Raw genomic sequence first — 19913 nt, 5'->3', positions numbered from 1 at the left:
CCAGTGAGTTTGTGTCCAGCATCTCCAAGTGAAGGTACTCGTCCAAAAGAGGTGCCTCCTAAGTGAATGTGTCACTGATGACAGTGGGACTGTGTGTGCTCTGCAATAGTCTGGCTCCCTTTTCTAGAGATAGTTCCTGTTGGACTAGGCTCTGCTTCCAATAATTGCATTAAGCAAGTCTGAAAATCAGTGCTATTCACTTTTCACTTCATATATATTTAGGGTTTATATTTAGGGTTGGCCCCCACCAAATATGCTCTGGCTCCCCTCAACTCAGAAAATGGAAAAAATTAATTCCATAAATGTATGGTTGCCTCTTCTGGGGCATTCCAAAAAAATTACAATTCATGTATACATGTTCATGAGCTGTAACCTGCCAATACTTTCTTATTTTTCTATGAAATATACAGTATTGTATAAAATGATTTTCCTTGCTTACCTCTTTCTGGTCAATTCTTTTGAATTTGTATTACTAGCATACAGACAGTCTAGGAGGAGGAGAACTCTTGCTTCATTGTTAGTCTTTCAAAACTTACCTTTCTTAAATATCATTTAATATTCAATAATATAGAAACATTTTTAAGCATTCATCTTTATAATTCTGTATTAATACGGTTAGTTTTGTACTTATTGTCACATTAGGTAGTCTTGCCTCTCATGAAGGTTACCTTCCATGGTCATCAGGATCTGTGTCAAAGTTGAACATTTTTTTGTTTCACTTCACAAACCGCTTTAGACTTCCCAGTAATTTCTGTCCACTGCTATTGTGGGTAAAATTAAAATGATGCGGGCAGAATGCCATCAAGTCCTGGGGTTTTTACTTTACAAAGGAGCTAAGAGTAACACAAAGACTTAAGTAGAGGAGCCGTGCAGAGCAAAAAAGTAGGCAAATAAAATTCAACTGATTTAAGTGTTACTTAAAATTGCTTTGAGATTGAGATCAACTGAAAAAGTTTACACTGCCCGGAATACAAAAGCTAAGTTATTACATGCAGGATTAGTGGAAATTATCACAACAAAAGACTTGTTCTGCCCCGCCATAATGAAAGAAAGCTCCTTATCTTCATAGCCAAGAATGCAATGCATCTCAGACTGGACAATTAAGCGTTCTTGTTGGAGCTGTCTGCATTCTGGTGTTCTGCTAAGCAGAAGGTTATGAATTTGTTTATTTGGTTTTCATGTATATTTGTTATAAACTCTGTCCCTGGTTGAATTCTTCTCATTTCTTCTTATCTTTCCATTGGATTTTCTGCTACCAAAAGGTGTCATTTCTCTTGTCTTGCAAGAGTAGTCTTTAAATGCTTTCAATATTTACTTCTCAATTGGCACTTGATCCCTTCCTTGTTTCACAATGTCAATATTTAAAGCATATCATTTGTGCTTTCCCACTGTCCATGTCAGGGATGACTTCACACTGCTGTCCATACTTAAATATACATTTAAGCTTATATATAACACATAATTTGGCCATTGAAATGCTTGCCTTAATATCATGTTTGGGGCCATTTGCTTGATAACTGTTTCACCCACACTGCCCTTCACTTTATCTATTAAGATGTTCGTTTGATTTCTTCTTCTTTACCTTTTGTTGCTCTTTTTTCAAACATTCCATTTAGCTCTGTCATCCCTTGTGTCTGTAAACTTTCCCTGTCTCAAAAAGTGCCTTTTATATCATTTAGCAATAGCTGCTCTCTTGGTCTCTTTTATTCAAGATTAAGTTCAAGTTCAAATTTAGCACAACATATGGTGTAGAAATTACAAAAAAATTATTAATTGCATGTTTCCTCAGAGCAGTTGACAATAAAAGAAACCGAGACTTGCTTTTTTCGACCACTGTTAAGCTGGATTGAAGCTTTTGTGCTGCACCTGCCCGAGCTGGTGACCCTCAGAAACTTGTCTTCATATTGGGATGTAACTTTGGTTCTATCTGATCTCTTCCTATCAGAGATTCTTCCAGCTTCCAATTACCTTTGGACTGGGTACGGATTATTTTTGCAATTTCTCTAACTGAAAGGCCTACATTTCTTAGGGCAATAATGCCCTGTCTCATTTCATTTGTTAATTGCTGTTTTCCTGCCATTATCAATTTTGTTCAAGGAGTACTTCAGAGGGTACAGTAACACAGTCTGTTCCAACTCTTCTTTAAGACAAACAGAGGGTTTTTAAGTAATCAACCGATGTTGGGACACCTGTGCAAATTGTTTGCTTCAAATGGCATGACTTAATTTACTTTAATTGCTGCAGAACATCTGTAGGTTGTAAACTATTAGTTGTTCCATGAAGAAGGTCCATTTGTAATATTCTGATATTTTCTTTTTTCAGTTTTTGCTAACCTAAACTTTAAATTTAAACCTCTGGCAGTTTACTGCTCACCCTTTTACCATTTACTGCATTTTCAACTAAATTTGAAGAAAAAATGGAAATACTGAGGCGTTCTGAAACTTTTGACTGGTAGTATATATTTATATATACATAGGCAGAGACGAACCCCAACAGGGTTGAGCTACTAAGCACCAAGCCTGTGGCCCCAGTGCAATCCCAGGGGGCTGCCCTCTCATGTCCTGGGCTATGAATTGCCCTTCTCCTGGTCCCCTACTTCTCCAGGCCTCCCGGTAGGGCATGATTCCTGGCCATCCATCACACTATATATATATACATATATATATATACTAGCTGTGTAAGCCTGTGTAGTAAAAAGCCCGGGCTCCTACAAACTAGTCAAAGCCTCAGGTAAAAAATTTAAATGCAGAGTCGACGGTTTCGTTTTGCGGATGTGCTCGCCCCCCTTGTCTATCAGAGGCTAAGCGAGTTTCTCTCTCCTCATTGGTTTTGTTTTGCCGATGTGCTCGCCTCACTTGTGTATTAGTGACTAAGTTTGTCTTTCCTTGGCGGTTTCACTTTGACGATGGAGTCTCTTTCTTTCAGCTTCATGCTGTAGCCTCATACTTCTTTCTTCATTAATTTTATTGTTTAACTGATTCTTTATACTATTGGTGTCTCTAGTGTGTTGTTTATTCATATTCACTGTTAATCCACTACTGGGTATCACTGGTTCAGTTTTTCTTTTGTGGGCCGTCTCCAGAGCTCATTTCTTTTTTATTTGTCACATTTATGTATCCGAGCATGAATTTATATGCACCTGCTCTCAGTGGTGTAATTTGATTTTGAAGATCCTAGTGCCAAAAATGAATTAAGACTCCCTGATGTAGATTTAAATTAAATTAAGTTCAATTAAAAAATGAACACCATTTATTTATCAACATCAGTGAGATATGTTAAGGGTATAAACTACATAAAAGGTCAAAAGTTATAGTTAAGTTTTATGGTGTTTTGGTAATGATAACATCATTAACCTTTTATTCCAATGTCAAGTAGGCAAGCACGTTAATAATAAATCCTTTTGAAACAACACTCATGCTCTTACTCTGGGCCCCCCAGCCACATGCGCCTGTCAGCCCCATGAGACCCGGTGAAACTGCCCTGCCTGAACTGCCTATACTGTAGTTAGTTATGACATAGCCTGGTGTGACACCTTTTAATGTTGTGCTTTGTACATTAAAGAATATATAAAAGATAGATCAACTATATCATGAATGTTACCATTCTGCGGGGCATACAGGAGATTTAAAGGGAATACAGGAAGGGCTTGTGTCAAGGACCAGAACAATAACATGTCTGTCTCTTTTTTCTTCACAGTCCAGAGGTCATTGACTCAGAAGAATAACAATGACCCCGACTTGGCTTCACCCACAAGTGCAGTTTTTATAAAGCTTACTTCAATAAGTATGCCCTGTATGAGTACCGTGTACCCCATAAGAGCACTACGCTAAGCCATGACATGAAAGATAAAGAAAGAGTTGTAGCCTAGACAAAAGTAGGCAATATTCTATAAGAATACTACAGATGAGGTGACCTAGCACTGGCCTAGTACCCCCTGATATTCTCCTTATAAAGAGAATAAGGTCAGAGAGAAAAAAACAGGTGTGGCAAGATGTCCTGGAGACTTGACAGAACAAGGCCACAGAAAGGAATACAAGAATTGTGTTGTACCTTTGATAGTGAAAACCTAGCAATTTATGGGCAATTGAAGGCATTTAGGGGTACAGGAACATCAGGAGCTGTTAAAGGGAGTTCTATTCTGATGTCCTATGATCCAATGGATGACTGCTTCTGAGCCCAGAAGTGAAATGAGGGGATTAAAGTCACCACAAGACGAGAGGGCAAAGGATTGCACATTCATGAAGAGAGTAGGACCAGGGCTGTTTCCAGGGATAATTGTGCTAAACGACTGCTTGGTACTCTGTTGCCATAGTGGGGGGTGTATCCCCAACCCACAAAGAGAAGATGGCGTTTCAGTTAATACTTACTGTATAAGCATAGTGTTTAAGGCCTAAAAAGATTAGAAATGGCCCTGGGATAAACTTTACACTAGCTGGAGGTACAGAGGCAGAGTCTATTGAGACTAAAAGAAGCAGGAGCTGCAAACTGGAGTATTGCAATAGTGGGCAAGTGGATGAGCCAACCAGGGGCTCAGATGCTGTTTAGGCAGGCAGAGAGAAACTCTCAGTTTGTTGCTTTGCACCTGTTATTTGTAGTTTGTGTTTATCCTGTGCCCATCTCTATGTCTGTCTGTTTATATTATTATTATTATTTGCCTGACACCTATATTCAAGGCAGCTTACAGCATTTGAGATACTATTGGTTGCATTGCTTCTTTTTTTCCATCTGGAGCACACATTGTCAGTAGTGAGATTTGAACCAACAACTTCACGGTGTGATGTCCAAAGCCTTAACCACTACACCATACTGTCTACAAAGGTGCAGTTTTAGTTCATTTATTCTCTCTTTGGTGTAATTGCCTCAGTGTGAAGGGCAGCCCCTTCATATCATGTGCTTAAAAGTAAGCTGTGGCTAAAAAAGAAATAAAGTTTGTTTTCAGATTTTGAAATTTACATTCATATACAGCCCTGTGAGCATCTAAGCACAGTAATTAGTAAAGATAATGGCTGGATTAAAATACAGTATAGGGTGATATACTATATATAAATATATAACATTCAGTTGATTCACAGATTAACACAAGAGTGTGCACTAAATTAACCAATCCATTACCAAACTTGTTTTCAGTGTTTCAGGGATCAAAGCCTATGCAGTTAGGATTAGGAATGAGATAGGGGCCAACTGTGAACGGAGTGCCAGTCAAATCACTGTGCCCATCACCACACATTCTCGTTCAGAGTCGCTTTAGATGTGGGAGGTAGCCATGTAAAAGTAAAAACCCAAGCCAGCACCATTAGGACATGCAAACTCCACACAGGCTACAATCTGAACCCAACTCCCAGGGTTTATAAAGCAGAAGCCAACAACCACTGCATCATCACATATTAATCTTTCTATTTTTTAACTTTTCTTTTTCATTCATAATGTTTACCTAAATACCTGAGTTAGGTTCCATAGCAAAAACTTAGTTTCTGAATCTTCAATTCTTTCCACAAAAAGCCCCTGTGATTATTTCATTTGTTTAACTGTTTTCTCCTATATCTCTTTCTCCTTAGCTCCTACTATGCTTTTACTACTATAATTGTTAGTAGCCCACTGCATTTTGATACAGTACAGTACAGTACATCTCGCTTACTTGTCTTTTTTCTTTATGCTGTTCAGTTTTAACATTGACCTTTTCATAGCACTCAGCTGATTAGTATGACTTTGGTTGAGTTAATCCTTAACTCTGAAAGCATTAAAGGCTGAGGAGCACCTGCACTGTGTGTTTTTGATCCAAGCCCAGATGTACAGAGCACTGGGACAAATGTGCCTCTGCGTCTCCCACAGCACAGGTGAACCTCATTTTAAGCGTTAACCTCACTCCTCCCCACCACGCATGCGTTCACGCCAGCTGCGAAAAGAGGCTGCAGATTGAAAATCTCTGTATTATTGTAGGAAATTCCTGCCGGAAAGATCTTGACTTTCCTTGGCCAGTTTTCTTTGGAACTAAGTAATTTATAGACTAAAATAAACTTTCATCTGGGAAACCTCAGTCCAAAATAAATCCAGAAGAAAAAAAAGGTGCCCAAGGATTAGACTTGGAAAACATCAGTTTCCCTGTCACTGAAAAAAACTTTTGCAAGCCATTGCCAACTGAAGGATTAGCATCTCGATATTTCATAAAGCAGCACATATAAAGCCGGATAAAAAGTTGCCCTTCCTCTGCTGCCATCTTTTTAATAATAAAACTAAATTGCTATGTTATGAGCTCACCAGTATTGTTCCCCTGTTAGTGAGCCAAAGTCACACAGCAGACTGCCAAGTTAAAAAAAGAGAAAGCACTAGGGGTCACTGTTTAGACAGAATAAACTAATTAAAGACGCATTGGACTGAAACACTCTGGAAGAAATCTCAAGACTTACTGAAATGTACAGAAATATTAGGAATAGCCATTATGCCTCCATAAGGTGAGTAAATACTCAGATAAGTATGAATATGCCAGCAATAAGATACAGATAGGCTGATAAATAGACAGACAAAAAGTGATGAGCTAATGAAAGAACAATATAGAACTTCAGGAAAATTTTAATGTGATTGAGCCATTAATCTCAACAGCTTGGCAATACCATCCACCTTCTTCTATTTTTGGCTCTTCCCGTTAAAGGTTGCCACAGCGGATCATCTTTTACCATATCTTCCTGTCCTGTACATCTTGCTCTGTTACACTCATCACCTGCATGTCCTCTCTCACCACATCCATAAACCTTCTCTTAGGCCTTCCTCTTTTCCTCTTGCCTGGCAGCTCTAACATTAACATCCTTTTCCCAATATACCCAGCATCTCTCCTCTGCACAAGTCCAAACCAATGCAATCTCACCTCTCTGACTTTGTCTTCAAACCGTCCAACTTGAGCTGACCCTCTAATGTACTCATTTCTAATTCTGTCCATCCTTGTCACACCCAAAGCAAATCTTAACATCTTTAACTCTGCCACCTCCAGCTCTGACTCCTGTTTTTTGGTCAGTGCTACCATCTCCAAACCATATAATTTAGCTAGTCTCACTCCTCTAGACCTTCCCTTTAACTCTTGCTGATAATTGCCTGTCTCAAATCACTCCGGACACTCTTCTCCACCCATTCCACCCTGCCTGCACTCTCTTTTTCACCTCTCTTCCACAATCCCCATTACTCTGTACGGTTGATCCCAAGTATTTAAACTCATCCACCTTCATCAACTCTACTCCTTGCATCCTCACCATTCCACTGACCTCCCTCTCATCCACACACATGTATTCTGTCTTGTTCCTACTGACTTTCATTCCTCTCCTGTCTAGATCACAATGTCATCAGCAAACATCATAGTCCACGGAGACTCCTGTCTAATCTTGTCGGTCAACCTGTCCATCACCATTGCAAATAAGAAAGGCTCAGAGCCGATCCCTGATCAGCCTCTCTTCTCTCCATTATATTGGCTAACTCTCCCTTTACCAGTCACACTACCAACATTCAAAGTTCCTACTCTCACTTCTACGCTCCTAACATTCCTCCTATCCTCCTTCAACCAACTTTAACCCAATTTCCCCTAGGACACTGTTGGCTAACAGTACTGGGTGCAGCTGTTGTTAACCTGGGCCTTGGCTGATCTAGTATAGAAATCTGTATTTGTTGTCTGCATATTGATCTAGCAAAAATTTACACCAGATGCCCTTCCTGATGTAACTTTCCTCATTTAAAGAAAGAAATTGAAACAAAGAATACACTGACTTGTTCATATGATATCTATCTATCTATCTATCTATCTATCTATCTATCTATCTATCTATCTATCTATCTATCTATCTATCTATCTATCTATCTATCTATCTATCTATCTATCTATCTATCTATCTATCTATCTATCTATCTATCTATCTATCTATCTATCTAATATAGATATTGTGATCTTAATTACTTGACTTTGCAGTTGTATTTACTTTTTCCTGATTATTTCAGTACATTGCTCAGGTACACTTCAGTTGTAACTTGACAGATCACTCTGTTAATTCCACACTTGAAATTTCCTTTCCTGTCAAGCTCTTTAAATGGTGTTTTACTGCTTAGATAGCCACTGTGTAATATCATTATCATCACTCATGTTCCACTTATCCAAATTTCCCCATTTTCTGCTCTCTGAGTTGAGTTCTATGTTGGCACAAACCTAAAATTCTTTCTTCAACCCTTGTTTTAATCACTAGGCATAGGACAGATAAAATGGAGGAAAGGATGGGTGGAATAGTAATATTAATAAGAGAACTGAGGCAAAGAAACATTTCAGGGAGTATGCACAAATGTGATTATACTTTTAAGATGCAATTAATGTGTAAACAATGCAATGGGGGTTTGAAACGTATCCCATATCTGTAATCTTGTCTTTCAGGAATCAATAAAAGCAGTGCTGTGTCAGCGGTTTTTAAGACACATGGATGCAATGTGATTTCTCATAATGCAGCACAATAGTTCTACAGGAATATGCTGCATACATCAGAAGAGACACAGTCACAGTGTAGTGGGTTGGCAGGCTTCCAGACCTTTGAGTAGTTTAATTTAGTGCAAAAAGACTGAAAGGGAAGCATACAAGCTGCTACTCCTGGTTCCTTGTCAAAGTTAAAAATAATATTTAGTCAACATGACATGGAGATCATAACACTGGATTTCAGCACCAGTAAATACTGCGCGATTATCTGGATTCTTTCTGGCCTGGATCAATGCACTGCATTCAATCTCTTTCTACTGGATTAGCTTGTGCAAGGAAAAAAAGAAATACTGTATCTTGTGCCTCAAGGACTTTGTTGATTTCTAAGAGCTGTCTTTTGTTTCTACATTCATACCCTTCAGATATCAGTTGTCTTCACTATGTCTGTCTCAATTCTCCTGTTCTGCTGGATTCATATACTACAGTTATTACATGAGCACAACCTGTTGTCCCTTAAAGGGGCTCACTTTTTATTTATTTTGAAAGAGTGAGTGTAAAGTCATCTGTGAAGAGAACAACAACTCTGCATTTTTATTTTATTTCTGAACCTTATTCCAAGTGCTAGAACCACTTTTGGCAGCAGTTGACTAAAACCAGGAACCAAACCTGAATCTCGCAGAAGGAAACTGACTTGCATGTCACGTCGATCTCGACCAGCCCTGAATGTGTCAATAGCTTGAACCCAGTACAGTATTTCCATGCATTAGTCTATCATTTTGGACTGCTGCTTGACTAGCCTTGCCATATAGTGAAATGAGTGCCCACTTAATTCTTTTTGCTTTCTCAACCCCCCAGTATATTTTTTCTTACCTGGTGTTCTTCTCTTTGACTGCCTTTGTGTTCTTTCTTTTCACAAATTTTATATCTTGCTAACCACATTCATTGCTCTTGTAGACCTTTCTTCATTCCCTCTAAGCTTTCTGTCTTTCCAGTATACTGTACCCCTGGATTTACTAGCAGCTGAGCAACTTCACTGGTATTGGAGGCAGTGCAACTTAGTGATTTAAGAGCTTTACTATAGTTTGCTGGCTCAGTTACTGCAAGATTCATAGTGTGATCCTGAACAAGTCTGTTAACTTGCTTGTGATCCAATTACTAAAAATAAAAACTAACAATTGTACTGTTTCTCTGTACTTATGAAGGGCAATGCTTTTCCATTTGTAATGGAGCCTGGCTTTCAACTGGCAGTGTAATGGAGCCTGGCTTCAACTGGGTTGCCTTTGGTGTGAATTTTGTAGGGTTTCCCCACATTCTCATTCCTCCTACATTTAAAACTTTGCAGTCATGGCTGATAGGTAACATTTATTTGAATCCTTCAATGGCTATATACCACCTTGACACCCAGCTGCCAAAATAAGGTCCAAGATCCCTATGAACTTAAATAGGATAAAGTCAACATTAAAAAATGAATAAATTAATAAACCTGAAATAGATACCAAAAAGTGTGTTAAAATATGTTGAATAAATACGCTGAGGGATAAAACCTGAGCAATTGAAATCGAATTGATTCAGCCTAATAAAGCCCGTTCATAAACAGGGTAATGACTGGCAAAGAGGTGGCAAACAAAACCTTGAGATGATAGATAGATAGATAGATAGATAGATAGATAGATAGATAGATAGATAGATAGATAGATAGATAGATAGATAGATAGATAGATAGATAGATAGATAGATAGATACTTTAAAAAAGAAGGCCTATTCCCATAAGTATGAAGGAGTTCCAGTTGCATTGTTTTGATACGCTTCTGTTGATTAATTTGTTGACTGCTTAATGCTAGTGTGTTAAAAAGAGAGTGTGCAGCATTGTTTATAGTGGCCTTCAGCTTGGTCTTCATTCTCTCATCCGCTGCTACCTCCAGTGGGTTGAAAGTGCGCTGTGTAAGTATTAGAATTCATACTAAAAGAAATGCAGCTGGGAAATTTATAATCTAACCCTTTCAATGCCATCTCATTCAGCTGTGATCAAGATAACTGCTGGGGTCCCACAAGAAACTGCTTGGGAAGTGCTGACACACAACAGAATATGCAGGGCGTAAGCTGTTATTTTTGGGTAATACTGAACTTTAGCACATTCTACATGAGCAATATGTCTTTATTTTTTTAATATTCTACTGCAAACCTGAAATGATGACAATATTCTTAATATTTATTATGATTTCTTTAAAGAAAGCTTACATCCTTTACTGCCTAATACATTTACACATACTGTATTGCACAAATGACTGCTCTGAAGTCTTTCATCCTGCTCTCATATGAACTCTTCCAGTTTGCACTTTGAGGAGTGGGCCCTGTCAAACAGGTAGTCATTTTTAATTGGTGGGTTATGGAAGTGAGCTCTACAGCTCAGTGCTTCCAGTTCAACTACACCTACGGTGTGGTCCTGGTAACTGTCAATTTCTGTAAGGAACCTGTAAAAATGTGCTATTTTCTTTTAAAGTATGAAACAGGAGGAAGGAGCACATCAGGTAAGGTGAGTTGTGTTTTCTGTTAATTAACATCAAGTTCTGTGTTGTAATACATTCTATTTTATATTGGTGCTGGAGAGGAGTGACAGGTTGCACGCTGGTAGGACATGCCAGTAAGAATTTCACTACTTCATTACTACTACTACTACTACTATTATTTGATATAGCTAACTTTACAAAAGGCACAGTCTCAAAGAAGCATCACTAGCTGATTAACAAAACTATATACATATAATCGCTCATATATGTACCCCTGCATAATTACATCTGTGCTTCATTCATCCAATCAATAAGTTCATCTTGTGTGCTCATATATGTATGTACTCATACACTTGCATGTGTATTGAACCACCACAGAAACACAAACTGGGCACTGATATGAGCACAAGAACAGCTTCATATATCCACCTGTCCAATTCCTGGTCTTTGCCCCATTACATTTGAAAGACTTAGGCCATTGATCAAAGTCTAGACAGTAGGAGTCAGAGCTCTGACAAGAGGTAGCCAAAGAAAAATTCTGATTGAACGTTTGTGGCTATTTGCTCAAAATCATTTATCATCTTTCCAAAAAAAAACAGATCTACTCATCATGTTCCTTAACCTGCTTTTTGGACTGCGAGATCACAAATTACTATGGCCTATTCCAGCAGAATTGGACTCAAGGCAGGAAGCATCTTTACGGGAAAATGTGCAAATTGCAGAGGACACTGCTTATACCGGACCAACCTAACTAGTAAAACTCACACAGGCATGGGGTTAACATGCAAACTCCACAAAGAAAGTGACTGAGTGAGAATTCAAACACAGATCCCTGGTACGCCACTAGGCTTTCCATGTTTATCTATATTCAAGTCTCCTTCATATTCATACTGACCTGTAAGATTCATATAAACAGATTCATGATTTATATGAATGGGTCTACTGTGTGCATGTATGTGCCATTGCTCCCATGCACATACATGCACACAGTAGGCCCATTCATTAACACATAGTCTTAAAGAACACAAGCGGGCCATTTAATTGTAACAATCCAGGTTTCATTCTTTCTCTCCTTAGAGCTTAGAAGCTCTGTGGTAGACGGAAATCCAAACTTATTTTAATCATTTATACAGAAAAAGAGAGAGGAAGAGAAATCCCGACTGTCATGTCTTCATACTTAGTTTAAGTAACTCACACCATTTGAAACCTTTTAGCTCTACATTACAGATCGGGAATATTCACCACAAACTTAAGCTTAAGACCCACTTGATCAATCTGCCTTTTCCCTTCCTTTTACATTTTTCAGCATCCACTATGATCCATCGTCTAACTCGATTATCTGGTTCTGATCGGGGAGTTGCTGCCTGCCGTACTGGGCACAATGAGTGGGCCAATCCTGGCCAGAGCACCAGTCCATCACAACCTTCCAGTTCAGTGTGATAATAAATACACCATCATTCAGTTCCCTAACTCCATCTGTCTTCTTGTTGTATAACGTTTGCTGTATAAACTTTTATATCTCTTTATTCTGTGACTATATTTGGCATGTACAGCTCATTTTATGCACAGCATAAGTCACACACACTTTTTTCCCCTGTTTTCGACCATGCTCCCTTTCATGAATTTATTCGTATTATTGGACTGATGAATAGTGTACTGTTAACCTGTTTGCTCTATAAAGCTCCTTGAAATGATGCATGCTGGTAATGGCAATCTATAAAGGAAAAGTTCACTGACTGACACGTGCACATGTGGGCACACTGTCTCTTGTTTACTGTTGCCCTCCTTGAGTTTTAGTGCTGTCTTTCCTCTCATGACTTGAAAAGCTCATGCAAAAGAGTGGGTACACATTCATGCTGTTAAATTTATTTCAAATTTATTTATGACAGCTGTCCTTAGGTTCTGTAGCTGGATGCATTTTACCACTTTTATTAATATTATTTGTAAATGTAATCAACATATTTGCTCATTTTTAATATAATATAGTGTTCTATATCTTGATTGATCCAATAATTAGGTATTGAGTGTTAGACAAGAACCAGACCTGGAGGGGATGCCAGTTCATTGCAGGGCCAGCTCACACACACCTTTACACTTACTTATGCTGGAACAATTTAGATCACCAATCAGAATAATTACAATACGTGGCGATCATTCCTTTGACACACTAGGCGAAGAACATGCAAACTCCACACAGGCAGGAGTGTTGCTTTCCTCTTTATGCAAGTAAGAATTTCATTGTACTCTGTACACATCTTCACAATGTTCTCTTATTACTACTACCTCTGTGCCAGCCTAGATTAGTATGTATATAGAATTATTGTTTTAAATTTTAAAGAGCATCCCTGTGTGATAAATTCCAAATCTACACAAGAATCATAAACCTTTAATTCAGAAAGCAGGAGCTTATCCTGGTAGCACTAGGCGCAAAATGAGACACAACCCTGGAAACGACGCAAACACTGGGGTCACCAATGAAACTAATCTGAATGTCTTTTGGGATGTGGGAAGAAAACATATGTGCAAACAGGGGAAAACATAAAAAGACTAACACACATAACAATAGCAATAAGCACAAGGCAGGAATTCAGCCAAGATACATGGTCAGGTCATAAAATATAATATGGAAAATTAATTGTCCATCCATCCATTATCAAACCTTCTTCATCCAGTTTAGGGTAATGGGAGGCTTTGGGTGCAAGGCAAGAATCCAGTCTGGATGTAAAATCAGCTCATCAAATACTTAGCATAGACCACAAAATATTGTGTCAATTATTTGGTACTTAAGGCAAATCATCCATCCATCCATTTTCCAACCTGCTGAATCCGAACACAGGGGTCTGCTGGGGCCAATCCCAGCCAACACAGGGCACAAGGCAGGAACCAATCCCGGGCAGGGTGCCAACCCACCGCAGGACACACACAAACACATCCACACACCAGGGCCAATTTAGAATCGCCAATCCACCTAACCAGCATGTCTTTGGACTGTGGGAGGAAACCCACGCAGACACAGGGAGAACATGCAAACTCCACGCAGGGAGGGCCCGGGAAGTGAACCCAGGTCCCCGGGTCTCCCAACTGCGAGGCAGCAGCGCTACCCACTGCACCACCATGCCGCCCCTAAGGCAAATCATGCTTTACAAAACACAAAAACCTATATTTCTTGTGTAGTATAAAATATTAAGTATACCTAAAACACATATTTATCATATAAAAACATACTGTACAACATAAACTAACATCTGGAATATACACTGAAGCCAAAAATGAAATCCAAACAGTGACAAGACTGCAGACCTTTCTCACTCCTCATTGCACATTAACACACCGGTGAACTATTAAACAGCAATAATGAGACTGCCTACAGTAATGGGGTGGCACATGGGATGTCATGACAATAACCTGGCTCTTAATGGAACCAGAACAAAAGATCTCTTCATCAACCTAAGGACACACACTGATAGAGTTACATCGAAGTACACCAGTCAAGTATTGACTGCTGACTGCTTCAGTTTGCTCAGGTTGTAGACATCTGAAGATCTGAGGTGGCTGTGCAACAATGAAAAGACATGGGGATGCCTCTACTTAATGAGACGCCTAAAGAATGTGGGATTAATAAAAAGATAAGCTTGAACTTTCATTGTTGCACCATAGAAAGTGTCCCGACTGGTCGCATCATAGCATGGTGCATTAATGTAAGCTCCCAAGACAGAGAGGCTATGCAGACGCTTGAAATATTTGTAAGATTTGACTTACACTTTGTAGAGTTGTGTTTATATTGTGTGTATTGGCGGATCTAACACGAGCATGTTCTGAGTACATGCCCAGGGTCCCATGATGGCAAGGAGTCTTTTTACCAATACCACCACCCTCTTGTTGAAACTATCAAGTATCTGTGAGTCAAAATGATCAAGAGGGGCCAAAATGATAAAGAGGGATACCCAACAATTAAACACTGGATTATCTGCACACCAAAATGATCAAGTGGGATCAAGGGGAAAAAAAAATCAAGAGTGAGAAATACTACACTGCACTAAACAACCCAGTGTCTGTCTACACATTACATTGTTAAAAGTATAATCAAGTCTCTGTTAAGGAGACAAATTACCCAGGGGACTGTGGTGGTCTCAATCAGGCCTTCAGTGTGTGCAACAGTAAAGGCTTCAAAAATCTGTAGGTATAAACTGTTCTTAATGCTGTCATCAGGTAAAAGGTAGCAGCATCTCAAAGCTTGGACCCACAGACTCTGATATCCGTTTTTCCCCAAGTGGGCATACTAATGACTCGACCATAGTCCTTTAAGCAATGCGACTGTTGAATATCATATCTTTTCACGTGCGATATAGCTTTTCTACCTTTTTATTGGCTTCATTTATGTTCATTGATCTTCAGTTTTTTTTAACAAATATGAACCAGAATTCCTATGTGCAGCTCATCCAATACTAGGGACCTAACCATCCTTTAACTGCGACAGGTGCAAGGCAAGAACTAACATAAAAAAAAGACATCAGTCTATCACCTATAAAGGTATAATGGGTTAGTATAATAAAATATGTACTTATATAGTTTTAAAAAAACATTGCATCAGTGTATAACAAAATTAGATATCTAGAAAGATCAATTCACCATGTCAATATTTTGTTATATAGAAACCAGAAAAATATTCACAAAGTAAAGAGGGTGACACAGTGGTTAGTGCTGCTGCTTTACTGATCCATTGCCTTGGGATCTGAATCCCATGGTCACTCGTTGTCTGAGTGTGAGTTGGTGCCATGACTGATTGGTGCTCTGTCCAGGGCTGTTTCCTGTCTTTTGTCCAGTGATGGTACAGTACTGCCCACAATTGATGTAATGCTGAAATAAGTGGGTGTGAGAATGCATGTAGTATTCTCAAAAATGCTTTATCCAATACAGGATGTAACCTGGCAGCACTATGCAAAAGGCAAGAAAAAGTCCCAAGCAAGTACCAGGCCATTGCGGGGCACATACTCACAGAACCAATTTAGATTCACCAATTAACCCAACAAACATATTTGGGGGTGTGGAATGGAATACCCTCAGAGGCACAGACAGAACATGCAGACACCAAACTGATAAGTACAGATGTTTAAACTCAGGGCGCTACTTCTGTGTGACAGCAATCTAACCACTGTGCCACCATGCACCAGGTCATATTATAAATTTCTACTTTTATTTCAATTATACTGTAACTGTACTGTACATCTATATAGAAAGTGAAACCACACAGTATTTTTCATGATGATAATACTTTGTTGCCAGATTGCCATTGAACTGAGAAACTTTGATTTACATTGATCCATGTAATATGTCATCAATATGTGATATGTGGCATTAAGCAGGACCTTGAAGATAATGAGAGAAACGGAAATATGAGTTGTAGAGCTAGGTTTCTCACTGGTGCACTCTAGCTCTGGATTTTGAGATATTGTTTCAGCAGTGGATTAAATTGATTGGTAACAGTTAGCTCATTGGGAGCACAGAAAGAGGAGTAAGGGGTGCATCAGGTCAGGGGCATAGTTTCAGTAATTTCAGTGGAGGGGGGAATCAGAAAATACATCAATAAGAATTCTGTCTGTGTTCTGTCTGTCAGTTGAAGCAGTCGTAAAATATTAATCCACTGGCAACATCTTTGTATCAGATGCGCTGATCTGTGTTTTATGTTAAATAAAATTATGTATTTTAAGAAAATTTTGTTTATTCTGATGCTGCACCAGAGCAATATTTTAACTGGACATGCAAGCAAGAATTTGACTGTACTCTGTGCATGTGACATTATTACTACTTTGATTTAGGTGAATATAATGGATGAGTTTGTTGGGCTGGATGTCCAGTTTTCATCACAACTGTTCTTATGTTCAATCAAATGACAACGAGTACATCTCCCTGCAAAGAACTGGTGCACCCTTCAGGCCAGATCACTACCTTACATGCAGCAGAGCAAGCTTTGGTTCTGACTCCCCATGACCCTGAGCAGTTTTAGAAATACCCGCAAGGTTGAATGGGAAGGCTGTATACTAATGTTGCCAGCACAGCAGTTTCAGAGCACAAAGACACAATGAGGAAGAGGTTGGCGAAAAGGAAGAAGATGAAGAGTCATTGCTCGTTCATTTTAGAAAGTGGTGAAAAAAAGCATGTTCTTCATTCTTTATAGGAGTAATGAAATGTGTTATGGACAGACATGGGACAAGAATTGTTGATAGTAGTGTTGCACCCAAATCAATGATTGTTCACTCATTCAAGAAAGCCAGAGATGAGAGGATCAGAATGTGAGAAGGTGTTTGGACCTAAACATCTCTGCTCACACATATGAATGACTTCAGCCATATGTTAATATCTATGCCATTAATATGGTAATAATCCGTCCCTCTGTGAAAAGTATACACTGGCCACTTGTGTCTTTTATTACCAGTCAATGGAATCCCTTGGACCCTGTTTTGGCAAAAAATTAATTAAATTTACATAAATGATAAATAAACAAAAATATACACAAGAGAGGTCTTAGCCTGATTCAGTTCTCAGTGCAGTCCATTCACAAAACCCCCTAATACCCTTTGCAGCATCCCTGTTAAGGAGGTTGTCATTCAGTAGTGAGTTCCTGCTACATTCAGAACTGCTCCTCGTTTCATGTGGTCCTGCTGAGCCCCTTAGCCATTTTCCAGCCATTACTGCTCCTACTCAGAGACTCAACTGTATTTGGAGGTGGGTGTCAGTTAGAAGAACCATTTAAATGTGTGTTTAACCCTTTGGCTCCCCTCCACAACTTGGCAATAAACAATTTCTAACTTGCAGTTCTCTCAAACCTGGCTGCCCACACAGAGAAGAACTTCTAAATCCCAGTTAGAGTGGGGCTTATGCCAGGTTACAAGGACTTAAAAATAATAAGCCTCCTCTTAAGTGTCCACAAATAAAATGTGAGCTATGATAACTCATCCAACACACACTGACATAGACAACCACCTGTCCAGAAACTGTGGAGGTAACAGGGCTCCAGCCTCCACCTTATAGCAACATTTCAACTCTCCCTTTCTCCATGCTGCTAGATCCCTTTACCTCCTCCTCCATCGTACCTGACCACCTACAAGTAAAAATGTGTACTTACATATAACCCAGAGTGCCTGTCCCCGAAGAAGGGGAAATTCACTGATATCTCCAATAGACCTGAGCCACCATCATCTTGCTTTACTGTCCTACTGTCCCCATGCTCAATGCCAAAAGGATAGAAGTCCTCCAGGGGCACTACCCCCTCGAGCGGGGAGAATGCTGTCCACAGCCAGAGCAGAGTCACCCCCAGCCTCATATCCGCAGGGAGGAGTGGGGGTGACGTGAGAGTTCCTCCTCGGGCGATGCTTGCTCCTTCAGTGTTCCCCCTCGATTCAGATTAAAGACACAGGGCTGCCTCACTGGGCAGGGAGCTGTACACAGGGCTCGCTATTGACATGAAGACTTCATAAAAGGGAGCAAAAGTTTGCAAGAAGGCAAAGCGTTTCAGCCCGAAAGCACACACATATATGTATTTTTTTTTTTATATAATTTTTTTTACAATCCAGTCTTAGTGGCTGATGCTCAGCTCCAAACTCGGCTCAATAAAAGCTCTATTATGCCTGCCAAAAGAGTTCTTTCAGGCTTTGCCCTGCCTCTAAGGGGGATTCACTGCCGCGCATAATTAGGTCAACCTGGCCAATCCGAAAAAGGAGGCCAGTAACAGGATAGCCACTAGGCAGGACTATGATAATCGAACAGTTAAAGGCAACCTGACGGGATTCCCACCAGTGCCGCTTAACCCTTCCTTTCATTGGCAGCCAGAGGAATTCACTCCTCTTCTGATAAGAAGCTTGAGGCCAAGTGAAGAAAAAAAGGAAAGAAAAAGATTTAACCTGGCTAAGAAAGGCATCATAAATTCTACTAACAAGAGGCTGTTTCTTTAATATTAATTTTTAGAAAAAAATATACCACCAGATGTGATCCCGCACTCCACAAAGCACTGTCGGAGATTTGCAGATGTTTACCAGCAGTGGCTAACCTCTGTCAAAGTTTGGGAAAATAGTACACCCTTTGTGCAAAACAAGTTGCCAAAAATGTTCAGTTTAATATTGCACAAAGGGGGTCTTCATTTCAGCTATGCTTGTGGAATTAGAAGAAAAAAAAGGACATTATTACTTATATTACACTTACTCTCACACATTTACTGTATATAACATTTCAAAGGATTCTCCTTGCGATACATACTGTATATAGTAACAGGGACACCTTTATGTGCCATCCTCACTCATTCACAAAGGGAGCACATGGCATTAAAAAATGGCGAAAACACGAGGGAGGGATGAACAAAGGGGGAGCCAAACAACAGTTCATAGAGTGACACTCTTTAGAATATCTTCAGTGCGGATTCACAAACTTGCTCATCTCAGTTCTCCTCTCTTTCTTTTTCTTCATCTAGTTTCTTTAGCTGCACATTCTCTCTTCCAGATCTCTCACCTCCAGATTCAGTGTGCTCTGGCAGGAAGCAGTGTTTACTCCTGGAATCACTTCCAAGGTCTGAGATACAACTTATAAAATCCTTGGAACATCATAGCCTTGTATTCTTTTTCTCAAATCTCTGCATCCCTAATCCATGCTTGTATAGAAAATGAATGATATCTATAAGAAGTTTTGGAGCTCCTGGCCTGTGGCATGGGCAGAAAAATTCCATCTTTCTTATATGTGGATCCCATCTTGGCAAATAACCTCAGCACTGACATCTACCTGAAACCTATCTCCCCATTACCTTAGTGTTTTGGAGTATCTGCTTCTGAGGCATCCAGAACTGTTATAGGTTTACTCTCACTTGGAAACATCTGACTACCCACACTATCATGTTGAGGAGCTCTCCAGTGATCAGTCTTTAGCTAGCTACTGTCAGGCCCTTCCACTATCCTGTGCTACACCTGTTCCCCTGCAAACTTGCTCAT

At 39.5% G+C, this 19913-nt stretch overlaps 1 protein-coding gene across 2 annotated transcripts in view; it reads right to left on the bottom strand.

Moving 5' to 3' along the window:
- sned1 (sushi, nidogen and EGF-like domains 1) overlaps positions 1-18572 on the bottom strand; it is a 176294-nt gene extending 157722 nt beyond the window's left edge. For both annotated transcript variants that reach the window (XM_028794815.2, XM_051922723.1), the window contains exon 1: positions 18065-18572. In XM_028794815.2, coding sequence (XP_028650648.1) covers positions 18065-18262 — 198 coding nt within the window. In that variant the 5' untranslated portion in view covers positions 18263-18572. The remainder of the gene's footprint in view (positions 1-18064) is intronic.
- Between the last annotated feature and the right edge of the window lie 1341 nt (positions 18573-19913).

The sequence above is a fragment of the Erpetoichthys calabaricus genome, chromosome 2, assembly GCF_900747795.2.
Source record: "Erpetoichthys calabaricus chromosome 2, fErpCal1.3, whole genome shotgun sequence".
Classification (NCBI taxonomy): Eukaryota; Metazoa; Chordata; class Cladistia; order Polypteriformes; family Polypteridae; genus Erpetoichthys; species Erpetoichthys calabaricus.
This window is presented reverse-complemented; position numbering and strand designations above follow the sequence as displayed.